General features: G+C 48.2%; 1 protein-coding gene across 16 annotated transcripts in view; it reads right to left on the bottom strand.

Moving 5' to 3' along the window:
- Nucleotides 1-4,945: 4,945 nt before the first annotated feature.
- The window catches only part of NRROS (negative regulator of reactive oxygen species), a 38,875-nt gene continuing 21,415 nt past the window's right edge, over nucleotides 4,946-22,405 (bottom strand). For 14 of the 16 annotated variants that reach the window (XM_026078568.1, XM_026078571.1, XM_026078569.1 and 11 more), the window contains one exon: nucleotides 18,677-22,260. In XM_026078568.1, the coding sequence (XP_025934353.1) occupies nucleotides 20,287-22,260 (1,974 nt within the window). In that variant the 3' untranslated portion in view covers nucleotides 18,677-20,286. Of the gene's footprint in view, nucleotides 5,139-18,676; nucleotides 22,261-22,405 lie in introns of those variants that run through there. The other 2 variants (XR_003255624.1, XR_003255623.1) reach the window with 2 other exon arrangements.

Below are 22,405 nucleotides of genomic sequence, written 5' to 3'. Positions count from 1 at the left end.
GACTACAGTTTCGTACTCATTTTAAACAGTACTAGGGGAGAACTTGACATGACAAGTAAATAAGGCTATGGCAAAAGGTTTTCCAGATAGTGTTTTGATGGTCACAGAGGAGTTTATCTCTGCAAATTAGTATTTTATTTATCCCACTCAAGGTTTTAATCCCACTGTCTACCTCAGCTAGTTTGTACTAGTCAGGTCCTACTCTCTTGTAAGAATTGGAAGACTAAGGTTAGGAGTCTCTAGAAAATTATGTGGCACTAGAAGCTTCCCAGGTTTTGGCTTCCTAAATTTGGTTGGGTTGTGAGGATTCTGAGAGGAGTGGGCCTTCATCTTGAGTTAAATATCCTCAACAAACAGATGCCCAAGGTAACTAAAAGGAGGTATAAATTGCCCCCGAGACTAATTTATTTCCTGTCTTTCTTCCTGCTGCAACCAGAAATGAATTAAAACATGCCAACTTTGTCAATAAGACTTTCATAGCACAGAAATTGGTATTTGGAATAGTTCTCTTCCTACAAATGCAAATGACAGAACCAGTCCTATGAGAAATCTGAGATGAGCGTAAATTAAACCACGGTACTTGTCCTGGAGCAGATGAGTGAGCTTAAGTTTGTCCAAGGCAGTCTTTATTTCAGAAGAGAAACAAAAGTTGATGTCTCATTTGCCAAAAATTAACAAAATAAAACATGACTCAGCTCTTTCACTAATGGATGGCATGTGTATGTATCTGGCACAATCGATCCTTTGTCTGCTTCCAGTCAAAAATTGCAACATATCAGCATATTAAGATCTTGACGCAGATTCACTAGTAAGTCTTGGTGAGTTCGTCTTAATATTGTTTATCTGTTGGTGATCAGCACAGAAACTCAGTTCAGTGTGGGAGAACTCAGACTGCCATTTTATGCAATGGATATTAATTTACCTACTTTCAGTGGGCCACTTCAAGCAAATGTAACCGGTCACAAGGCAGGAAATTGCAGGCCATTTGTGTCTTGAGTAGAAGTAAAGATGCTGAAGCAACAGCTTACAGGAATTATAATCACTTTAGCCTTCACTTTTTCTAGCAAAATGATAAAAAATGTTCCAGCACACTGCGTGAAATCACCAACTGCTCTCTGTGTATCCTCAGACAATGCTAGCTAGAATTAAAAGGATTGTACATCAGGGCAAAATCAATCAAAGCCAAAAGCAGTCTGTTGCTTTAATGTGATTAGCCTGATAAGGACATTAGGTCAGTGATTTTTGAAAAGACAAACCAGTGATGACAGCCATGAATATTTACAATGTTCTCACATGGCAGGGTCCTAGAGAACTGGCACATATATAAATCTTATGTCAATATGCAGATTCCTGGCATATTAAAGCAACCTTTCAGAGACTGAAATTTGCTCATCTTCACTGCCCCATTTGTCAGAAGGGTTTCATTGGCCAGTTTGCAATGAAATTTCTGCTAAATATTTTACCAAACATGACAGAGGCGCAAATTTACTAAGATGCTATCTCCAAGCTCAGCGTAGTCATATTCTTATGCTAGAAAATGTGTATTATTATTCTTGGTGAAGCTGAGCATCCCAAGAACATAAAATGAGTGGTTCTAGATGGAGGGAAAACAGAGAAATACAACTACCTGCAGCAGAGTATTCAGAGCCTCAGATAGATACAAATTGGTTTCTACACAAAGGGGAAGTTCAGCATAAGAGTAGAAAGCCAAGCTATATCCCTGTCGGGTGTTGTGACAGGCCACAGCAGGACTTTTCATCTCTATTTTCTCAAACACCCATTTTCTCTTCTGCTGCTGCAATGCTTGCTAAAAGGATATAATAGAGCAGTGTACTTTAGTAGCTGTTGGGTTTCTTTTCACATGTACCTGGGTATATTAAATGTCTTCCTTCCTGAAAGATGATTTATTGCTTTCTGCTTCCTGTATAGACTGTCTGATAATGAAGGAGAAATTCTAGCTTCCCTGGGCCTCCTCAGCTTGCAGTTCCAGTAGCATATGACTCCCCCTTGAAGGACTGCATTGAGACCAAGGCTTTTTCCACCCTGTTAAATGAGCTGAATAAAAACCAGAGCATTTCCCCAGGAGAGCTTAATCTTCATGTAAAGACTTGCATGCGAGTGCTTTGAGGTTAAACAGCACCTGTAAAAGACTTTAAATTGGCTTTTTTTGATACCTTTGAGTTATTTGGTGTGGAAATGTCCCCTGACATTTGGTTTGAAGTCCAGGCTTGGTGTTTATCAGTTGCTGTAGAAACAGAAAACTTTCATGAGGGCCATCTGTAATGGATGATCTGAGCGTAGTTTCTCATTTCAGGGTAAACTTACTTTCTATCTATGGAACTCCTGCTTTACAGAATTACAGTTTAACAAAAATGTATATTATTATGCATCCATTGTGTCAAACACTGACTCTGTTCTAGCTGAAAGTAATCTAAACCAGCTACACCACGCTGCTACTTAATGACAGATTGAACACATGGATCTTCTGTAGCTGACATCTCACCTGGAGATTTATGTGCCCAAAACTTTGGAGATAAAGAATCAAAACAAAACAAAAAGGCAAAGTGCGTAAGGCTGGATAGAGAGGTAAAAGCAATTGTATGGAGAAAAATGTAAGGGAAAATAAAGTACCATATTAGGAAAAGCTTCATGATGCAATGTGAGATTTGTGAAAATAGCTCTGTTTTACATTCCAACAATTCGTTTGGACAAAGCCATAAGGAACATACTAGGAGGCTTTGATCCCCAAACTATGCATGCAGAGATCGTGGTGGCTCTGTTTCCGCCTCCAGCTTCTTTAAGGCTCCAAGGGACTTGGAGAGAATTTCCTTGCTGCCTGGTATCGGCCCTCCCCAAGGTAATAAGGTTAGCTATTTTCTGCATAAATACCATCCTTCTGAGAATGTACTTAGCTATTCATTTCTGCCAGTGAACATCTCAGCTCATTTGCTGCCTCCCTCTCGCTAGAGGAGAGCTCTGTACCTGCAATGGCTGCACACAGCCCAGCGCCTGCTTTGTTTTAACATGCACTTTGTTTTAACGTGCGCTGCTATGAATGTGCCTTGATGAAAGCACGTCAAAGAACGGAGGGAGCAGGAAATGCTTTGGCCAGGAGACGAGAAAAAGAGAAATGTCTGATGAAAAGAGGTTGTGCGAAGAAATTGGGCTGCTTGCCCAGAGTAGAGCAGCTGCAGGGAGAGGCCCACTGCTAGATAAAAAAGAGTGGCAGTGCCACAGCAGCAGGGAGAGAGGAGAAGCCTACAGGACTTCAGGTAAATATTGGACAGACAACCCTTAAAAATCAGCAGTGTCTCCCAAGGAAAAGAGTGCCAGGGTTTACTGCAGTTCTTCCAAAGAATTTGAACACTGCCAGGCAGCACTGCCCTCCACCCAGTATAGACTTATACAGGCCTTGTAATGGTTCCTTGTTCTTTGTCATGTCACCTCTCAGTACTAGCTAGAAAAGAGTCAGAGCCCACCAGCATCCTCTGCTTTGCATTGGTACTATTAGAGGAGAAARGGGAACCTGGGACATCACATAAGAGGAAGAGATTTCTTACTGGAGAAGAGTATTCTTCCTAAAGAGTATTTCTACCTAGGGGTGCCATAGCCAGACTTTGCCATCATAGCTGTGTACACCCAGACTGACTTCTGGAGCCATCTGCAAGTCCTCTGCTGTGCACTGGGCTTCTTGCCCAGGGGAGATGAGGAACTGCTTCCTCGTCAGCTGGCTGGCACCACACCAGCCAGGCTTATGGCTCCTAGAAGTGCTTTTACTATGAGAAGAAAAAAAATGGCATACCTCTGACAGAGCCTCTTTCTGTATGGTTACCCATAGATGGGACTTCAGTGATAAAGCTAAGATATTTTAACACATTTCCTGTTAGCTCTGGAAGACCAGCACAGAGCCAGCTGCAGAATCTGGAGCCTAGTGCTCTCCTACATCAGCAAAATCAGCCTGAGAGATTCAAATAAACCGCATTTGTGTAAAGCTGCTGAAGTCAGTGATTATGGTAATGATTAAGTAATTTGGCCTGAAAATTTTTTTTTACTGGTGATGCAAGAAAAAGCTTGTCTCAGGCTGAATTTACAGGGCTGGCAGTTAGAAGAACCCATGTTTCACTTGCCAGCTGAGAAAGTCAGATCTGGAAGTTGTTCAGAGGCAGGAGCCATAGAGCCTCACTAGAACATTTTTCAGGATAGAATAAACTATGCAAAATGGGAGGACACACACACACACACACACACACACACACACTTCCTTCCCTTTGGAGAGCATACAGTTTCTGCAGCTTATTTGTTGCATCCTGGGGCAAGGATGCTGATGCTGCTTGCTTTTGCTCTCCAATGTGCTTGGACCTGTTGCCTGTGTTAATACTATATTATGCCCAAGATTATTAAGATTTATTAAGATTTGCAAATGTTTTTGACAAAGGACCATTAGTGCTAATAACTAAAAAACAGACAAAGGAGACTGTGATAGAAAACATCTTGCTCTGTTTCCTTCCTCTTTGTCTTTCCTGGATTGGACATCTGGAGCTAAACCCTCCCAAAAATATAGCATGGATGAATTTTACCTAAGCTGAGCACTAGGCAATGACTCATCTCAGTAGAGAATTAATATTAGGATCTTATGCATGAAATGTCCTGAATGGGGGAAGAGGGTCAAAGGTGTAGGACTGAAGACTGTTGGGTGGACAACCCTCAGAGGTGGGTTGAGCAATGGGTATAGGTCAGGAGTAGTTTTTCTGAGTCAAGAGGGTGCCAGACAAGCCAGCCAGCCAACCTGGAATGGCTGAAAGACTGCAAATGACAGTGACAACTTAATGCAATGCTTGCATTTGCTTGGTCAGACACTTATTTTGTGTGTGTCTGTTGGCATATTGCCCCTACTCCCTCCACCACAGCAACCATTGTACCTACTGTCCAACCTTGACTGTGCTTGACAGGTCAAGGGATAGAGACCTGAAGTAGTGTAGAAGAAATCATCTTGCTTTTTCTCTCTCACCTCTGGAGCAATTACTCACCTGTTAACATTTCTCAGCAAGCATATCCATAAATTACCTGCCATGCCATTTATAGACCCAATAGTCATCTGCATTACGCTCCTCCGTGCTCCATCCCTTTGGCAGATGAACCTGGAATGGCCAAAAGGGGTGATGAGACCAATAAACCAACAGACATAGAGATACACAGCACGTGGTCACACGAGGCTGCTTTCTTAGACAGGCAGACTAAAAAGAGAACATCATTGTGCACCTGAAACAGTAGTGTCAAGTTTCCCCTTGGTAATTTTTTGTTATCCTTTCAGGAGAAAGCAGCTTACTGCATAGATGGCAAGGTGAATATGGTGTAGTGCAGGCTTCAAGAATAACTATCCTGATTTTGTTCTCTTATGATTGTGTTGTCTCCATCAGAAAGATCAGATGGCTGATAAGGTCAAAGACGGTATTAGATAAGCACCAAAGGGCACAAGGTGAGCATAAGCGTCTCTGCCTCCCCTTGGCAGCAGGAGAGTGCTTAGGAGAAGCCAAGTTACACCATCACCTGCTGGTGCCTGGAGGCAGGATCACTGCAGACTGACATACCCAGAGACATCAGTAGTTGGGCTGTTGCCTCATCCAGCTTTCAAAGGACACTGGCACCATGTCACAGAACCCCTCTGTCTTTTCTTCAGCATCTGGACCACACTAAATGGACAGCAATTAGGATCAGAGAGCTCTCCCAGCAAGATGACCCAGAGCTCTGTAATTAGCTTTCCTGTGCTGGGGACTGTCAGCCATGGAAATCCTCTGTGTGCAGTTTCTCTATGCAGCCAGTTCTTGACCCAGACAGACCTGGACTTCCCCACTGGGAAGAGACTGGTCTCCTCATCCTCTGTTCTCCTAGCAAGGAGAGTGACAGTTTGAAAGGTTAGGCTGAGAGGAAGTCACTTCTCTCAGGTGCACTGGGGCAGCCCAGCTCAGGGAGGGTGCAGCTCATTCATGTGAAGTTTCATAGTTCTCAGCTTCTTGGAGTACTAGTTTGCTGATCAAATGTATTAAAATCAAAGACTTACAAGTGTGAATCAAGAGGCTGACTGGAAAAAATCTGGGAAAGGAAGAGACAGAAATCAGTAAAGTGGGGTCTTTCTGACGGTTCACTAGGAGAAGAGGCATCAAGGAGTACTGTGAAGGTCACCTGTGAGCTTTTTAGGAGAGGATTGTGGATGCTGCAAGGAGTTTGGAATTGGCCAGCGAGGAGCCAGAAGCCAGCTGAGGTTTTTGCCATAGTGTAACCAATCCAGCACAAAACTGCCACTGTGGGAAAGGTTAGCAGAGCGGCTGTGCAATGATATTTATGGGGCTTTACTGCCAGAGTGAGAAATCCTCCGGGTCTCCTTTGTGCATAGGAACTGAGTGAGGGCTGCCAGAGGGATACAGAGAAGTCATAAGTTTTTATTACTGAAGATGGAAAGAATTCCTTTTATCTGAGCTCTGGCTATTACCTAGAGGAACAGCCAGAATCGTTTCCATGTGTGTGAAACAGGCCAAGAAATGGGCTGTGTTGGAGTGTGCAAAATTGTTTCATTACAGCACAAACTAGAGGTGCTTAGAGCCATTTCTTTGCTGTGTGTCGTTCAATGCTAGCTGAAGGGACAGGAGGTTTCTGGGACCAGAGAAGGCAGCGTGAGTCTTTCCTTATTCAAGTTATAAAATGATATCTCAGGGAATATGACAAAAGCTCCAACTGGCAACTCACTTGGGTTTTCACCTGTATTGTAGCACCACTAGGTTCATTTCGATAGTGGCAGGGTCAGGCGAGCATCATAGGAGAGCTTGAACTTCCTCAGCCATGCAAGAGAGTTGATGGGAAGAAACAGAGTCCATGTAACAAGCAGAGGAAGAGCATCCAAGCTCACTGCAACCCCAGCCTACCACAGATGGCTGTAAGTACACAGAAAGGATCACAAAGGTACCAGATGAAAGGGAGAAGAGAGAATTGAACTAGACCAGAAGGTGGCATCTGCATGGTGAAGGGTCAATGACAGTACGGTCAGAGGAAGGGCAGAAACAGGAGAAACAGAGCCCCATCCCAAATATGTGAGATACCTGCACCCAAAAACCTGGGTTTTGCCAGTTTTGTGCAAGAAGTTACATGGGAAGCTTCGCCTCATGGTAAAGGAGAAAACCAGATGAGAAACTGGAGTTGAAAATAATGTGTGTGAAAGCAATAATGCTCCTGGTTGTGAGGAAAGGAAGGAGTGAGCAAAGGAGTGTGGTGGGGCACTACCATGGACTAAGGACTGGTAACCAAGGCCTCTTGGGAAGAAAAACAATGGGAAAAAAGGGTCCTGAGTAAGCATGTTACAGGCAGAGCAGCAAACCATGCTGATAATGACACAAGAAACCAATGTGGCTGCCCACGTGATGCTTGGGTACATAGTGGAGAGGGTAGGTGTGCCTGCGTGCTCCGTTGATTAAGCAATGAGAGGCTGGTAAAGGTTATACTGTGCAAACTGAGCGCATATATGCTCCACCTCCTCCAGCTTTATGTCACTGGCTCAATCAGGAGCTTTTTAATGACTTGGAAAAAAGGACTGTATTTAAAGTTGAAGCAAGAATGTGTGATTAAGAAAATGCAGAGACCATGCAGGGCTAATATCAGAGAAACACAAAGTGAGATACAACTAAGAGGGCGCATGGTAAGAAAAAAAATTTTAGGTGGAATTAGAAGTTACAAGAAAACAGTGAAAAATATAGTTCCACTACTTACTGGGTGAAGAGAGCAAACACAGATGACGTATTCAGTGCCTTTTTTTTTTTGCTTTATTCTTCAAGAAAAGGTTTTACATGATCAGAAATTAATTTTAATATAGACATAGAAGTATGGGCCAGAAGTAGAAGAAGAAAATAAGGAATATGGCAGATGTGTCCAGATGTAAGGATTCGAGAGAATCCCCCTTGGAGTGCTAAAGAAACCAACAATTTCTGTACCGCTTAAAGTTCATCCATGGAAGATGCAGGCATGGACAGTTACAGGCGCCTGGAAAAGGGCAATTAGAGCCTATGTTTTTAAAATGGGAAGAGAGCAGGTGAAATAGCATGATTTCAACACTGAAGGCTATTCACTCCCATAATCAGCTCCTACAAACCAAGGCAATAATATGCTGGTCATGGACAGCCAGCACGGATTTGTGAAGAGCAAATCACATCAAACCAAACAAATGCCCTTCTTTGGCAAGATCCACAAAGGCACATAAGTATTTAACATGGAGCCCATTGGAGGGAGCAGCCTGCAAATCTCTACAGACAGAGTAATTTGTCATTAGGGGAAAAGGGGAGGAGGTAAGACAAGGCTACTTCCTAGGAAAGGCACTATTCCTTACAGCATGTCAATGAGCGAGCTAAGGAAGTGTGATCTGGGTGCCATCCCCATAATGGGGGAGATCAGCTAGGTGCGAGCAGCTCAGGGCCAGGTTCGGTCCTGCTGGGGGGTCTATTCTTTCATAAATCCATTAATAAAGAGGCTAACAGGAGAGCATGTGCACTTGTGAGCTCTGCAAGGACTCCGAGCTGGGAGGACTGCAAGACTTTGGTGAGCATTAGAAGCTATCATGGTCCTGATAACCTGGGAAAACAGCCCAGATGAAGCTGAGTCAAGCCCAACATGCCTCCTTTGGAGAGGAGGGATCAGATGTGCGAAGGGAAATAACCAGCTATGCAGTGGCCCTGCCAGACAGCAGTTCAGGAGGCAGCATGAGCGCTGATGTGGATATAAGTCACTAGTGTGATGATGGTGCAGACATACTGGGGAAGCCTGCTTTGCAGTATCACATCTTGCTCTGGCACTGAGCTAGTGGAAAGGCAAGCAGTACTTTTGGAAAGAGGCTGCTGAAAAGAAGACAGGAATCAAATACTCTCCATGTCCATCCAGTGCATGATAGGTAGTAGTCAGCTTATGTTATAGTGAAGGTGGTTTAATTTAGATAATAGAAGAAGCATCCTAGCCAGGGGATGGTCAAGCCTTGGAATGAAGTAGGCAAGGTGACTGCACAGCCCCCATCACTGGATGCCAGACTGAGTCCTGGAGTGCCATAGGGCAAGGCCAGGCAGCAGTGAAGGTGAAAGAGAGCCCACCCAATGTCTTGGCCACGGGAGGGCACTCTGTTATTGCTTTTGGAAACCATGGCTTTTGACATGAATGAACAGCTTGTCCTGACTGCTGAAAGCAACTGTGCCAGCACTCATGGTCCTTCCTCACTGAAAACTGCCTAAGAGAATGACAACTGGAGAAAAGGTTATAAGCAATTGCAGCCAGCTCTGCTCTCCTTCCAGCCCATGCAGCAAACCTTTCTGGCCTGTGGTGCATCTTTAACTGGGCTCCAAGAATGCATCTGTCAGCCCAGCTACAGTCCTCAGCTTCATTTCCAGATGTTTACCCTGAGGCAAAACCAGACCAAAACCTCTAGCACCTCAGTGTGCTAGAGATGCTCAGGCCAGGCTCTTTTCTCATGTCACTCTTCAATAAGAATGCCAGCCCAGTGCCTGCAGAAAATGAGAACAAGAAAGTAAAGTGATGCTGCTTCCTCCAGCTCCCTTCTGCTCCAGGATATGTAGCTCTGTAGAAAATGGATGACATTCAGCAGAATTTAGTCCATGCAGTGTCATACACAGTAGCTGTGTTCTGACTGAACACATCTTGATGACAGCTCTGCCAAAAAAACAACCTCCATTGTATATCAGATAAGGATCTGGGTTTTTTTTCCGTATTTTTCAACTTAGCTTTGAACTTAGCTCTCTGACTTTATGCTATTTGTCACCGAGAGACAACAATCTTTTCCATTACGGCAATGTGAGTACACAGTCAAAGTGCTGCTGCTGTCCCACGGGTCAGTTCATTTCCACAGAGAGACCACTGCAGTTCCACCCAGCAGCAATTGCTTTTGCTGGCTTGTTGTGGGGGGGGGTAAGAATCCTAGTGCTCATTCACAGGGCATAAATGGGTGTGTAGCAGCTTCCAGGTAAGGTGAGCACAGGATCTGCAAGTGGTAGATTAGAACAGAGTTGCACAGGAGACTCGTGCAAAAGAGCTGTTGCTGCACATACGTTGAAAGTTCTTCCCCCTGCCTTAGGTAGATGGGTGCTGTTAGGACACCACAGAAATGTTAAAGCACCATATTAGTTCTCAACAATATTCGCACCAAACTTGGCCGCTGCAAAAGTCTTACTCTGAAGACTTCAACAGAGACAACACCATGTCATTGCTAGGGCCTCAGCATCATCCTCGTAATGAATTTTACCTTCTGGGCACTGATCCTGTGTATGCACTATCCCACGTATAACTAAGCGTTTTTCTGCTTGTCACATTCTTTGCTGAATGTCTAAAGAAAATAAAACCCCTCAGCACTTTCTACCACAGTATGCCCTGCTGAATGTTAACCAGCAGGGCTGTTCTACTGCCTCTCAAATGACCTCTTCCAACCACAGCCRCTGCAGTGAGACCACGGAGGCAAAATGTGAGTTCAGCTGACATGCCCCTATCTTGTGCAGCCAGCTTTGGGATGCATCTCATTAGTTTTGTCTGCAGGATTCTCTGCTGCTGCTCTTCTGGCAATTTCAGCTGCCAGAATTCATTGCACTCAGTGGGGTGCTCAGCACCTTCCTCCATTTCAACCATCCTGCCTGCCAARCAGTGTGTCCGGGAGAAATCAAAGCATCTAGGTTTCCTGCCCAAAACTGAGGCAAGAAGCCAAGGACAAGTATCACAAGGCTTCAGCAGGAGTGGGGCAAGCAGGAGCAAGGGAGGGATGCATGACCAGCATGGGTGGGAGGCAGCACGGTGGGAGAAATGTCTCCAAACCACCCCCGCCCTCCAGAGTCTCATCCTTAACCTTGCGGAGGACTCTGTCAGAAGCACTGTGGAGGAAGACAGCCCGGCTGTGTTATCTCAGGGTTTACCTGGATGCCTGCTGCTGCTGAAATCACTTCCCCCACTTTTATTTCAAAAATAAATCCTCCCTGGAACCAGAGCAAGGGCCCTTAGTGCATTGGCAGCGGTGCCTCAAAGGAAACAGAAGCGTGACCGCAATAAAACACTACCATGCTGTGGTATCGACAGAGCAGTGCTAGCGTGAGAGCGAGGAAGAAACCACTGAAAACCTGTGCAAAGAGCTGCGGAGGTGAAAGGCTGGCAGAGCTGGCTGTGGAGGTTAGCCAGGTGCAGGCATTTTGCCAGGTGGTGAGCCCATCCGCGGAGTGCTCRCAAGCCCTGGGGCAGCGTTTGGGCAGCAGTCGGGGCTAGCCCTGGAAAGACCAGCAACGAAACAAGAACTGGGCTATGGAGTCGTGTTCAAGTTGCTTGGCTTTGAGATGCGGCTCCCGCCACACACATGCTACAAAGCAAAAAACGAGTCATTTCAGACAGGAGTGACTCACTCCCCCAAATGAAGCACCTTTCAGCGCCGGCATGCCTGACACCACAACGTGGGCTGCCAGAGCTGCAGAGGAAACAGCTTCCTGGGATGTGGGACCAGCTTTCCCCCAGCACCTTCCCAGAGGCGCAGCCTGACATCTTGCTCTGCCCCTTGCCTGGCTCCTCCTTGGCTATCCAGCTCAGGCAGCAACAATCCCATCCTCTGCAAAAGCTGCGGCTGCCCAAGAAGGGGCAGAGAAACCTGGCCACTGTCCCTGGGAGCAAGGGGGAGATGCGTGGCCTTCCCGGCCACCCCTGCCTGCCCCGGGACTGCTGCAGCCCTGAGCCACCATCCTGCAGCCCAGCATGTATAAGAAAGGCTTTTGCTCGGCTCTCCTGGGGCACCGGGGAAATCAGGTGACCAGGAGAGATAACCAACATATCTCAGTCACGAAACACAAACTTCCCTCAGCTGCTGGTCTTTCAAGCAGTGGAAGATGTTCTGAGCTCCCTTTGGCCCACCTCATGGACTTGGAAATACAGGTCCAGCTGCATGTGACATTTCATTCCACTTTCATGTTAGGGCAAGAGTTTTTTTAATAGTTTTTTTAAATTGCTTATCGTCAAATCTGTGTGTTTAATCATCTCTTCTATGGCACACAACACTTCCTGCAGTATACTCATTAATATTTATTAAGGATGCATGGCAAATGTGTTTACACTCTGAGTTTTGCATCTTGACCAATGCACAAAGCTGGCACCTTTCACTGCCTGAGGACATTAATTTGTTAAACCCATACTTCTGCAGCACCTTTTCATGTGCTATATCATCGGTTCCCAGCAACTCCAGTATTAAACTCTCCTGTGATTTGTACCAGCCCCACACCAGCCCTGGGCAGCCCCATGGATGCATTGCTACATGGAGAACGACTACAGGAAGAGCCCTGTCTGCCAGAATATACTTTCTTCATAAGCTGACTTGGTGCACAAGGCATCTCCAACTGAAGAGGATGACTGTGAAGGCTTTACTGTTCAGTGAGGTGGCTTGCCCATTCCCTCCTCTGTCCTATCCTCAAGATATTACATTGTCTTTACAACCATCTCAACATGCCTCTCCAACATGTCCTCCAATAACACTTCCAAAACAGCATTGACTTAGAATCACAGAACCATTCAGGTGGGACAGGACCCCTGGGGATCTCTCATCCAATCCGTTCACCAGGCAGAGCCTGCTCCAAGGCCAGACCTGGCTGCTCCTGGCTTTGTCTTGTCAAGTCTCCAAGGACAGAGACTGTACAATTTCCCTGGGCAACCAACCCCATGGCATGACTGTCCTTGTAGGGTAAAAGTTTCTCTTATATCCAGTCCAAACTTCTCTTGTTTCAGCTGATACCTGTTGTCTGTCATCCCCACCATGCACTGCTGTGATCAGCCTGACTCCATCTTCCTGATGACCTCCCCATAGGTCCTTCAGTCCCTCCGCCTTGCTTCATAGGGGTGGCCCTCTGCTGAACTCACTGCAGTTTATCAACGGCTTCCTGGAGCTGGGAGACCCAAACTGGATGCAGTACCTGGATGTGCTCCAATGAGTGTTGGCTAGAGGGGAATAATCAGTTCCCTGGATCTCCTGGCTATGCTACTGCTCATACAACCCAGGATGCTATTGGCCTCTCTGCTGCCAGGGCACACTGCTGGCTCATGTTCAGCTTCTGTGCATCAAGACCCCCAGAGTCTTTCCACCAGAGCTGCTCACTAGCCAGGCCATCCCCAGGCTGTCTTGTTGCCAAAGGCTCTTCCTTCTCCTGGCCAGGACAGAACATGTTTCTTTGTTGAATTTTGATGAGGTTCCTGTTGGCCCATCCCTCTGGCCTGCCAGGTCCCTCTGAACAGCAGCCTTGCCCTCAAGAGTACCAACTGGTGCCCTAGCTTGGGGTCATCTGCAGATTTGACATGAAGGAACTCCACTGCCTCTTCCAGGTTGTTAAAAATGTTTTCCAGGTCATTGACAAAAATACTGAACAGGACAAGCCCCAGGACAGAGCTCTACGGAGCTCCACTTGTCACTGGCCTCCAAGTAGAGCACTACCCATTAACCACAGCTATCCGAGCCTGACCTTCCAACCAGTTTTTATCCATCTGGTTGCCCACCCATTCAGACTGTAACAGCCTAATTTGGGTACAAGAATATTGTGGGAAATATTTCAAAATTCTTGCTGAAGTGAAGGTAAATGGCACCTAGTGTTCTCCCCTTGCCCACGGATCCAGTCATTTCATTGCAGAAGGCAATTAGCTTGGTAGGCATGATTTACCCTTGGTAAATCCATACTGGCTGTTTCCAATCAACCTCTTCTCCTTCATGTGCCTAGAAATGTTCTCCAAAAAGACTCCATGATTTTCCCAGGGACCAAAGAGAGGCTGACAGACCTGTTGTTCCCTGGGATGCCTTTTTGGCCATTATTGAAGATGGGTGCTGTATTTGCCTTTCTCCAGTCACCAGGGACCTCCCCTGATCTCCACAATCTTTCAAAGATGATAGACAGTGGACTTGCAAGGGCATCAGACGGCTCTCTCAGCCCCCAGGGATGCAGTCCCTCAGGACCCATGTATGGGTCCCTCCTTGCAAATCACCCTTGCTTCATTCCTCATCCACTATTGGTAGTCCATCTCCTCCTTGAATACTTTCACTAAGCCCAAAGGTCTGGAAGACCCTGTTGGGGAAGGCTGAAGCAAAGAAGGGACTGAGTACCTCAGCCTTATCTGTGTCCTGTCTCGCTAAGGCATCTCCCAAACGCCTCAGCAATGGGCTCACATTTTCCTTGTTCAGCCTTTTACTATTACTACTGTAGTGGTAGAAGCTCTTCTTCTTGCCCTTGATGTCCCCTGTAGGTGTCAGCTCCAGGTGAGCTTTGGCTTTCCTGGCACCATGCCTACGTGCCTGGACAATGCTTCTGCATCCCTTCTTTGCAGCCTGTCCCTGCCTCCACTTCCTGTATGCTGCCTTTTCATGTTGGCGCTCTGCCATGTGTTTCTTGCTTAGCCACACTTGTACATTGACTTATTTTCCCGAGTATCCCCTGGGGAGTTGTCTGGCACCTCCAGACAGGGCTCCGCTACCTTAGGCCCACTCCCATGCACACGTCCCATGGTACCAGGGGTATTACAGTTCACCCCTATTCAGTCCTGCTCCAGCTCACACCACTGCAGGAAAATCACATTCCCAAAGACACAAAACCCATCACTGTCACCCTTTCAAAGCCCCACAGCCCAGTACCCCCACGGCAGTTGACAAACCATGCCATTCCTTTCCGCTGAGGGAAACTGGCTGACTTCCTCTTCAGAAGCAAGTCACACACAGCCCTGTTCCCTGGAGCAGCGTGGAAAGTCCCTTCACTGCCTACCAGGATATCCCCCTCCAAACCATGGCCTCGCAGGGCTGCCTGGACATATTCACCCTCAGGAGCCAGTTTGGCTTGTCCCAAAGTGCCCCCCTTCATACTGCTGGCAAAAGGAGAGAAACTGGGTAGAGCTGCTCCAGGGCCAGCCTCTGTCCTGGGGTAACGCAGCCCTCCAACCCAAGCAACCTCATGGCTCCCATCCCATACTTCACTCAGTAGCACAGCAGTTCTCTCTCTGGGTTTCAGAGCAAACCACAGTGTGAATGGCTCCAGAAAGCTCCCTGCCTTCTTCATTTTTTTGCTCAGGAACCTTTTCCCCTGTTGGCTTAACCTGAGCAGTAAAACCTAGACTTTAGCTATGTAATCTGGGCAATGCTAGATGCCTTGTTTCCCACATACTCACACACCTGAGGCTGCTCCACCGCCCCCCATGTGCCAAAAGGAGAAGCAGCAGCAGCCCCATGGCTCTTTGACGTGGCAGAGGAAGCAAACACATCTGCCCAATAAAGCAGGACCCGAGCACTTGTGCCTTGTTTCTCCTAGCCACCTGCCTGAGAGAAATTGCCCTGAGCATCGCGCAACATCTCCCTCTGCCCCCCACTGCCAGGTGAGCCAGAGGACAGCAACCCACCTGAGGCATGCCGCAGAGCAAGCACCCCAGAGCAGCACTGGAGGGTGCCGAGATTGCCTCCGAGCATCAGCACTAGAGCGTGGAGCAAGATGCTTGCGGGGGTTCAGGCCCCCAGGCTGACCCAGCTTGTGGGGCGATGCTGAAACATGGGCATAGCAGACTGGCTGAGGGAAACCCCAGCCAGTGTTTTCAGGACTGCAGTGACCTGTGTTCCATCCAGCCCTCCCAGCTCGTGGAGACACCTGCAGGTTCAGTATACCATGGCATGGCATGGCATGGCTCTGCTAACGAGCTTAGCAGGCCAGGCCCTCCACTGGCATTTCTCAACATGGCCAGGCTCCCAGAAAGCTGTGGACATATGGGAAGAGCTCCCAAAATCCTTGGTGGATGCAGGCTTGCAAAGGGACCTCTGCTCTGGTCCGCTCTTCAGGAAAGGGTCTGGGAGGGCATCAAGGAGGGCAACAGCTGGGAGTGGTGCAATGCCTCATGTGGCCAACTTGAGAAAATCAGGTGCCCCATGCATATTTTCCCCTCACAAGAAGTGTGTAGGCCAGGCTTCATACTTCAGGCTGCCTGAAAAGCCTCCAAGCAGGGGAGGCAACACAGCCTGCTAGCATGGCCTCATCCAGCCTCTTGGCCCTGGGGAGGAGAGGACGTAGGATGCAAGCACTGGAGAGCCCCAAACACAAGCTGAGCCCAGCCCTTCAGCATGTGGTTTTCCTGCCTGCAGACCTTCACCGCAGGGAGGCCTCCAGTTGCAAGCAGAGCTCAGCAAGCGCTGGCACTGAGACGCTCCCATCCATCGCTCCCCAGGCAGAGGACACTCCTGCTCTGGTGCACAGTCTCACTCTGCCCTGTGATCAGGGGAAGTGTTGGCCCAGCACAGGCACTACCCAAGTGCAAAATATGACAACCCCTCCACAGGCTCCCCAGGACAGGAGGTTATCTTCAGCCCAGGCTGGAGGTGAGATAGCCCGCCCTGCTCTTTGTGGCTCTTTCTAACACCACTACTGCTATCAGACATCCAGATGTGCACCGCAAGAGCTGCACCCAGAGACTGGAGGATTCCTGGTCAATGCTATCATCAAATGATCCACTTCAACTCACTAAAGGCACTGACCCTGCCGTTGTGTCTCAGCTCAGTGGTTATGCTGAGGACCTCAGCTCTGGAAGATCACAGCCAGATCACAGTTGCCTCTGCAGCATCAGTAATGCAAAAGTGCAGGCTCACTGGCTGGTGTGACCTGTCTCGGGCCACCCAGCAGGTAGCAGCATGGTCATGGTAGCCAGTGCTGATACAGATCCACCATCACATACGTATTTATAGCTCCCTGTTGTCCCTCAAGGCATACAGCTTACGGGTAAAAGAACAGCTGAAATAGGTTGAGGGATTCCCCAGGCCAGGGCCTGATTTGGTTCCAGCTATTTCTGTCTAAAACATGACCAGAAACAAGCTGTTTTCTAAGCCAGATTTGACATCTGGGTTTCCCTGGTGGGAATAGCATTTCTAGAGCTCAGCCCTACCAATGTCACCTGGTCATACCCAGATGGAAGTGGTTCAAGAGAAACATCCTGCCTTCCCCATCCAAGAAAAGCAAAGCAGCAGGTGGGAAGGGGAGATGGGACACAAAGCCCAGAGCATATCCTTGCTGCACGGAGGGCTGTGGGCACTTCTCACTCCCTCTCCTAGGTGCCCTCCCAGGTACCCTGAGAAATGTTAGACCCCTGCAGCATATGGTCTGATCTGTGCTGTTCTTCCTGCTTGACACAGCAGTCAGGCATGCAAGGCATGCCACTGACCTGAGCAGAATCAGACTGAGCACTGCCAGCCCTTGCCATGGCTCTGTTTTTCCCTGGTCACCCTGCCTCACCCCACGCTTGCCTGACGTCTGTCCTTCATATTGAGACTGCAGATAGCAGCATGATCTGCAAAAGCAGACACTGGGAAGCACCTCACGCTGTCCAGGCCTGACTTCTTTCTCAGCAGTGTCCCTGAGTGCTGGCTTCATGCTCAGAGGTTTCTACACCCACGGATTTTGCTTGCCTGATTTATCACGGGACATCAGCCCACCTCATTCCTCCCTCTTCTGCTTGGTAGGACCTTGAGTGCATCCCCCTGCTCCTGGGGTTTCACAAAATCACAGAATCACAGAATGGTTGAGGTTGGAAGGGACCTCAGGACATCATCTAGTCCAACCCCCCTGCTCAAGCAGGGTCACCTAGAGCACGTTGCACAGGATCGTGTCCAGGCGGGTTTTGAATATCTCCAGAGAAGGAGACTCCACAACCTCTCTGGGCAACCTGTTCCAGTGCTCTGTCACCCTCACAGTGAAAAAGTTTTTCCTCATGTTCAGATTTGGCTGCCTGGCCCCAGGGTCAGTTTGGGTAATGGTGTCTGGCTTTGCCCCTGCTTTGGCTGGGAGCTGCTTTTAAGCTGAGGGTCTTGCTCTTGGTCTCTGTCTCAGCTTATGTTGCAGGTATACCTGTGCCCAGTCTGATACTTCCCTGACCCTGACCCATGGACTTGACTTTCTGGCTTGACCTTGGCCCTGTCTTACAACTACAGATTTTCCTAGGGATCTCTGGGCTGTGGCTGACCCTGGCAGCCTGCCCGTGCTGCTCCCCAACTTTGCCTCCTGACAGCCAGCCTCAGACCATGAGCCTCAGACTCCTTTAGCTGTTGTGCCTCCCTCCAGCACCTCCAAGGATACCCCAACTTGAAAAGTGGAGAGTGACACCTGGGCCGGCTGAGGAGGCCATGGTGGCTTGAGTCCAGCTCCACGGCCCCCTGAGCAGGACTCAAGCCACCTCTGGTGCACACCACAGCCCCACATTGCCGCACTGAGGCTCATCTGAGTCAAGGCAAGGACCTCAAGTCCCTAGGGTGCTCATGCTGGCATTGGCACTTGGCTTTTGTGCATCCCTGTTTGCTGATTAAACTCAGACACATTTCACTGGAGAAATCCATGCCACATCACAGAGGCGAAGATGATATGGCTCTCAGAGGAGCAGACATCCAGAGTTTTACAGATAGCACAAACCACCATCAGTTCTCATTTCCACACACAGTAATCCTTGATTAAACAAAGAAGCCCTAGTACTTCCCCAGGCAGCAAACTGCTTTATGTAAATACCGGAGAGCTGGTATGTGCTGTGACTAGTGTTGTTTGTAGGCAACCCTTCCACACCTACTAAAGCTATGAGCCAGCAAGAGCAGGACTTGCAGAAGGCCACCACTCAGTTTTGGCAAGGAGCGAGACTTTCTCTTATTTTATATCCTTTGTGTCTGTTTTAATCCAGCAGTTGACTGACAAAAGGAAACTACAAGCTGAAGTAATGATAAAATATTAACCGCAATATAATTTATTCTCGTATCTTTTAGTCAATATTTTACATCATTCCTACTTGAGCTATTTTTAATGGATTCTTCTAGCTAAGATTGCTACTTAAACAAGTTATGACACCCCAAAACATGGTACTCAGCCATGCTGACACCACCCATCCTATCAATGTGCAAACACACACGTGCACACCCAAAAAATCGCCTCTGAGCAGTTAACAGACATTTGCCAGAGCTCCCATTGCTGGTGAGTCACCGAGTGTGCTTCCAGGTAGACTCTGCGGGAACCTGAAAAGACAGACACCCTGCCATTGTGGCTGCTCTCGACATGGATCTCTGTTTCAAATCATTTTGATCATCTTTTTCTTAGTGGTTTGCCTTGAGGAAATGCCCAAAAAGCAAAATGCAGATGTTGTTTTTATTTATTTTACCTTTATATATACTTAAATCCTCACTCCTCAAAAAACATGAATGCAAAACACTTAACGTGAAAGTTTATTTGCTAAAATGACAGGGACTTTTTTGCATTCCACAACTCAAATCAKGAGTTGACTAAAAACTTTAGCAAGTGAGTCACTGCCACGCAGCTGTGTGCCAGAGTGATCCCACTGCTTGCAAATGGATCCTGAGAAACTGTTTGTCACTGAAGTGTGGTTCTCACTCAAAAGTTTTCACTCTCACATTAGTAACATGCCCTTTCTCCAGAGCACATGGATGAGGTGCTTCTTTCCTCCCAGGGCAATTCATTAGCCGTCATGCACATTGGGCACCTTCTGTGTAATCAGCCAGCCCCTGGCTGCCTATAGCACTGTGGGACAGTTTGCACTGCTGAGAATCAGACATCTCATGTGCTACTGGGATGAATAAATAAAAGGGAACTGATTGACGGGGGAGAATGGGGCTGGGGAGCAAGTGTCATAACCCCTTTGACTAAGAAGGATTTGGCATCCCATCCATTCAGCTCTTGCCAACATCATCCAAACATTTCTGCAGAAGACACATTCCTCAAGGATCCCCCAGCACAGGTGGGTATTTCTAGCATGGCCCCAGGCTCTATCACAAGACTTGGCCCCAATACCCTTAGCCCCATGAAGCATCCTTGCTAGTAGGAATAGCAGCTCTCCCAGTACCCCAGGTCATCCCCTGGCCCTTGAGCCCAGCAAGTCTCCTTCTCACTCACCTTGGGGGAGTTCAGCATCTATAATTCCCCTTATTTTCATTTATCCTTTCCTTCCTGTGATCCCTTCTCTCCATCTGAATTTCTCTCATATTCACAGTGTCTTAAAAAAAACAATCCTCCTGGGATTATCGTCATTGACTGCTTCCTCTCCAGACCCACAAGGGAGCCTGGAGGTAAGTCCTTGCCCAGCCCAAAGCAGCAGAACATACTCTAGAGGAAGCTGAAATTCAGCAAGGAGACATTTCTTGTCTGCTCCATCTTTCAGCTGAGGTCTCAGCCCCCCTGATGGCCAGCACAGATTTACCGTTCCTGAGTGCCACCAGCCCTTCCTCCTTCTCCGCACCCATCAATAAGGGCTGGACACCCCACACTGACTTTTCACCATTTTAAGCAGCTTTTGCTTGAGCGTGAGGAAAATAATAGCAAAGGCGACCAGGAGAGTCAAGCAAGTTGGCAGAGCAAGCACCAGGTACAGGAGAGCCAGGTCAGCTGTCCTCCACCGGCAGCCCTGGAGGATGGGCTCTGGCAGGGCCCTGGCACTCACTGTCCTGGAGGCATAGCTGCAGGTGACCTCCTGCCCATCGCGGATGTGCAACCCCTCAACCTGCTGCAGGGAGTCCCACCATCCCAGCATGCAGCAGTTGTAGGGATTTCGACTGAGGTAGACCTCGTGCAGACTCTTCCCCAGGGGTGTCCATATCACATCCTGTGGAAGAGCTGGGAGGCAGTTGTCCCGGAGGTCAAGTGTATGCAATTTGAGGATGCCCAGAGATGAAGGGAAGATGGTCAGGGAGTTTCCTGACAGGTCCAAGCATATCAGGCTCTGAAAGCCAGAGAAGTCAATGTCCACCACAGTGGAAGAGAAGTTGGTGTTTCTCAGAGACAAAACCTGCAAGGTTAGAGTAAGATCTTGCAGCCATCCCAGGCCCCCAGACAGTGCCTCCTGGTTGTCAGAGAGGTCCAAGTGTGTAAGTGATGTCCCCCGGAAGGGGTGACTGCCCAGCCCTTGCAGGCCACAGCCAGCCAAGGAGAGACGAGTTAAGGTTGTGATACCCCTGATGTCTACACAGGGGAGATTTGCCACCTTGCCTGCAACAGCTTGCTGGGGACACAGGTCTACCCGGTTGTGACTAAGGTCAACTGTAGTGATCTTCCTGGTGTAGGTGAAAAATCTAGCAGGAAGCACCTGCAGCCTGTTGGTGCTCAAGTTGAATAGCTGCAGGCTGGGCAGCACACCTCTGACAGACAGGTCCACCCGTAGCTCTGAGAGATGATTCTGGCTTAGGTCCAGGTCCGTCAGCATTGCTAAGGCGTCCCCCTCTGGCAGGTGAAACATCTCCAGACAGTTCTGGTTCAGCTTCAGGCGGGTCAGGGAAGGCATTTTTGCCAGAAACTCCTCCGGTAGGTACCAGACCTGGTTCTGGCTCATGTCCAGGAGGCGTAAGGAGGAGAGATTGCTGTGGCAAATCTCGTCCCAGAGGCTGACTGTAGTGACATTGGTGGAATTGCCATCAATGAGCAGGAACTGCACTGTGACATTTGCCAGGGATGTGGCATTGGCAAGATGCTGGTAAAAGCTCATTTCATTGTCCTTCAGCAGCAAGGAGTGCAGCTTACTCTGCCGAGGCAGCACAGGGAAGAACAAGAGCTGGTTGTGGGACAGGTCCAGCACCTCCAGCTCAAAGAGGTCATCGCTTTCAAGAGCCAGAAACCACTCAATGGCATTGTTGCTGACATTGAGCACTCTGAGCTGTGTCAGGTCAAACTCTGCTATGCATGGAATGTAGTTGTAAGCCATGTTGAGCCTCTGCAGCCTCTGCAGCCCTTCAAAAGCTTGGTCAATCTCAAAGATGTAATTCTTCTCCAGGTTCAGCTCCAGCAGCTGAATCAAGTTTGTGAAGGTGGATGAGTCCAGCCTCATGATGATGTTCCTGGCCACAGACAAGGACTCCAAGGAGGACAGGTTCCAGAGCAAAACCGATACCATGTCCTCAGTGAGGCGGTTTCCAGCTAGATCCAGTTTCCTCAGAGCTGGTAAAGCAGAAAGAGCAGCTGCTGTCACTGAGTAGTTTGTGAAGAGGAGGTTGTCTGCCAAAGAGAGCACGCGGAGGCCTTGGCTGCCCAGGAATGCACCAGGTTCAATGAGCTCCAGACGATTCTTTGACAAGCTGAGATGCCTCAACTTTTGGTATGCGAGCACAGAGGCATTTCCTAGGACCTGTATAGTGTTGTCATCAAGCAACAACTCCTCTATCTCATCTTGCAGATTTCTTGGGACTGAATTCAACCATCTTCCATTGCAGGTGGCGGTGCTCTGCACCTGAAGCAAGTGAATATGAAATATCTCACAGGAAGGGCAACTTGAGGGACCAGGGAATAAGTCTATGCAAACATGGGTATGCACAGAGCGTCAGCAGACTCAGCCACTGCCCAGCCTGTGCCTACATCAGCAGAGCTCCCTTATC

Source organism: Apteryx rowi, unplaced genomic scaffold (assembly GCF_003343035.1).
Source record: "Apteryx rowi isolate R43461 unplaced genomic scaffold, aptRow1 scaffold_480, whole genome shotgun sequence".
NCBI lineage: Eukaryota > Metazoa > Chordata > Aves > Apterygiformes > Apterygidae > Apteryx > Apteryx rowi.
Note: the sequence above shows the minus strand (reverse complement) of the source record. Positions and strands in the feature narration are given on the sequence as shown.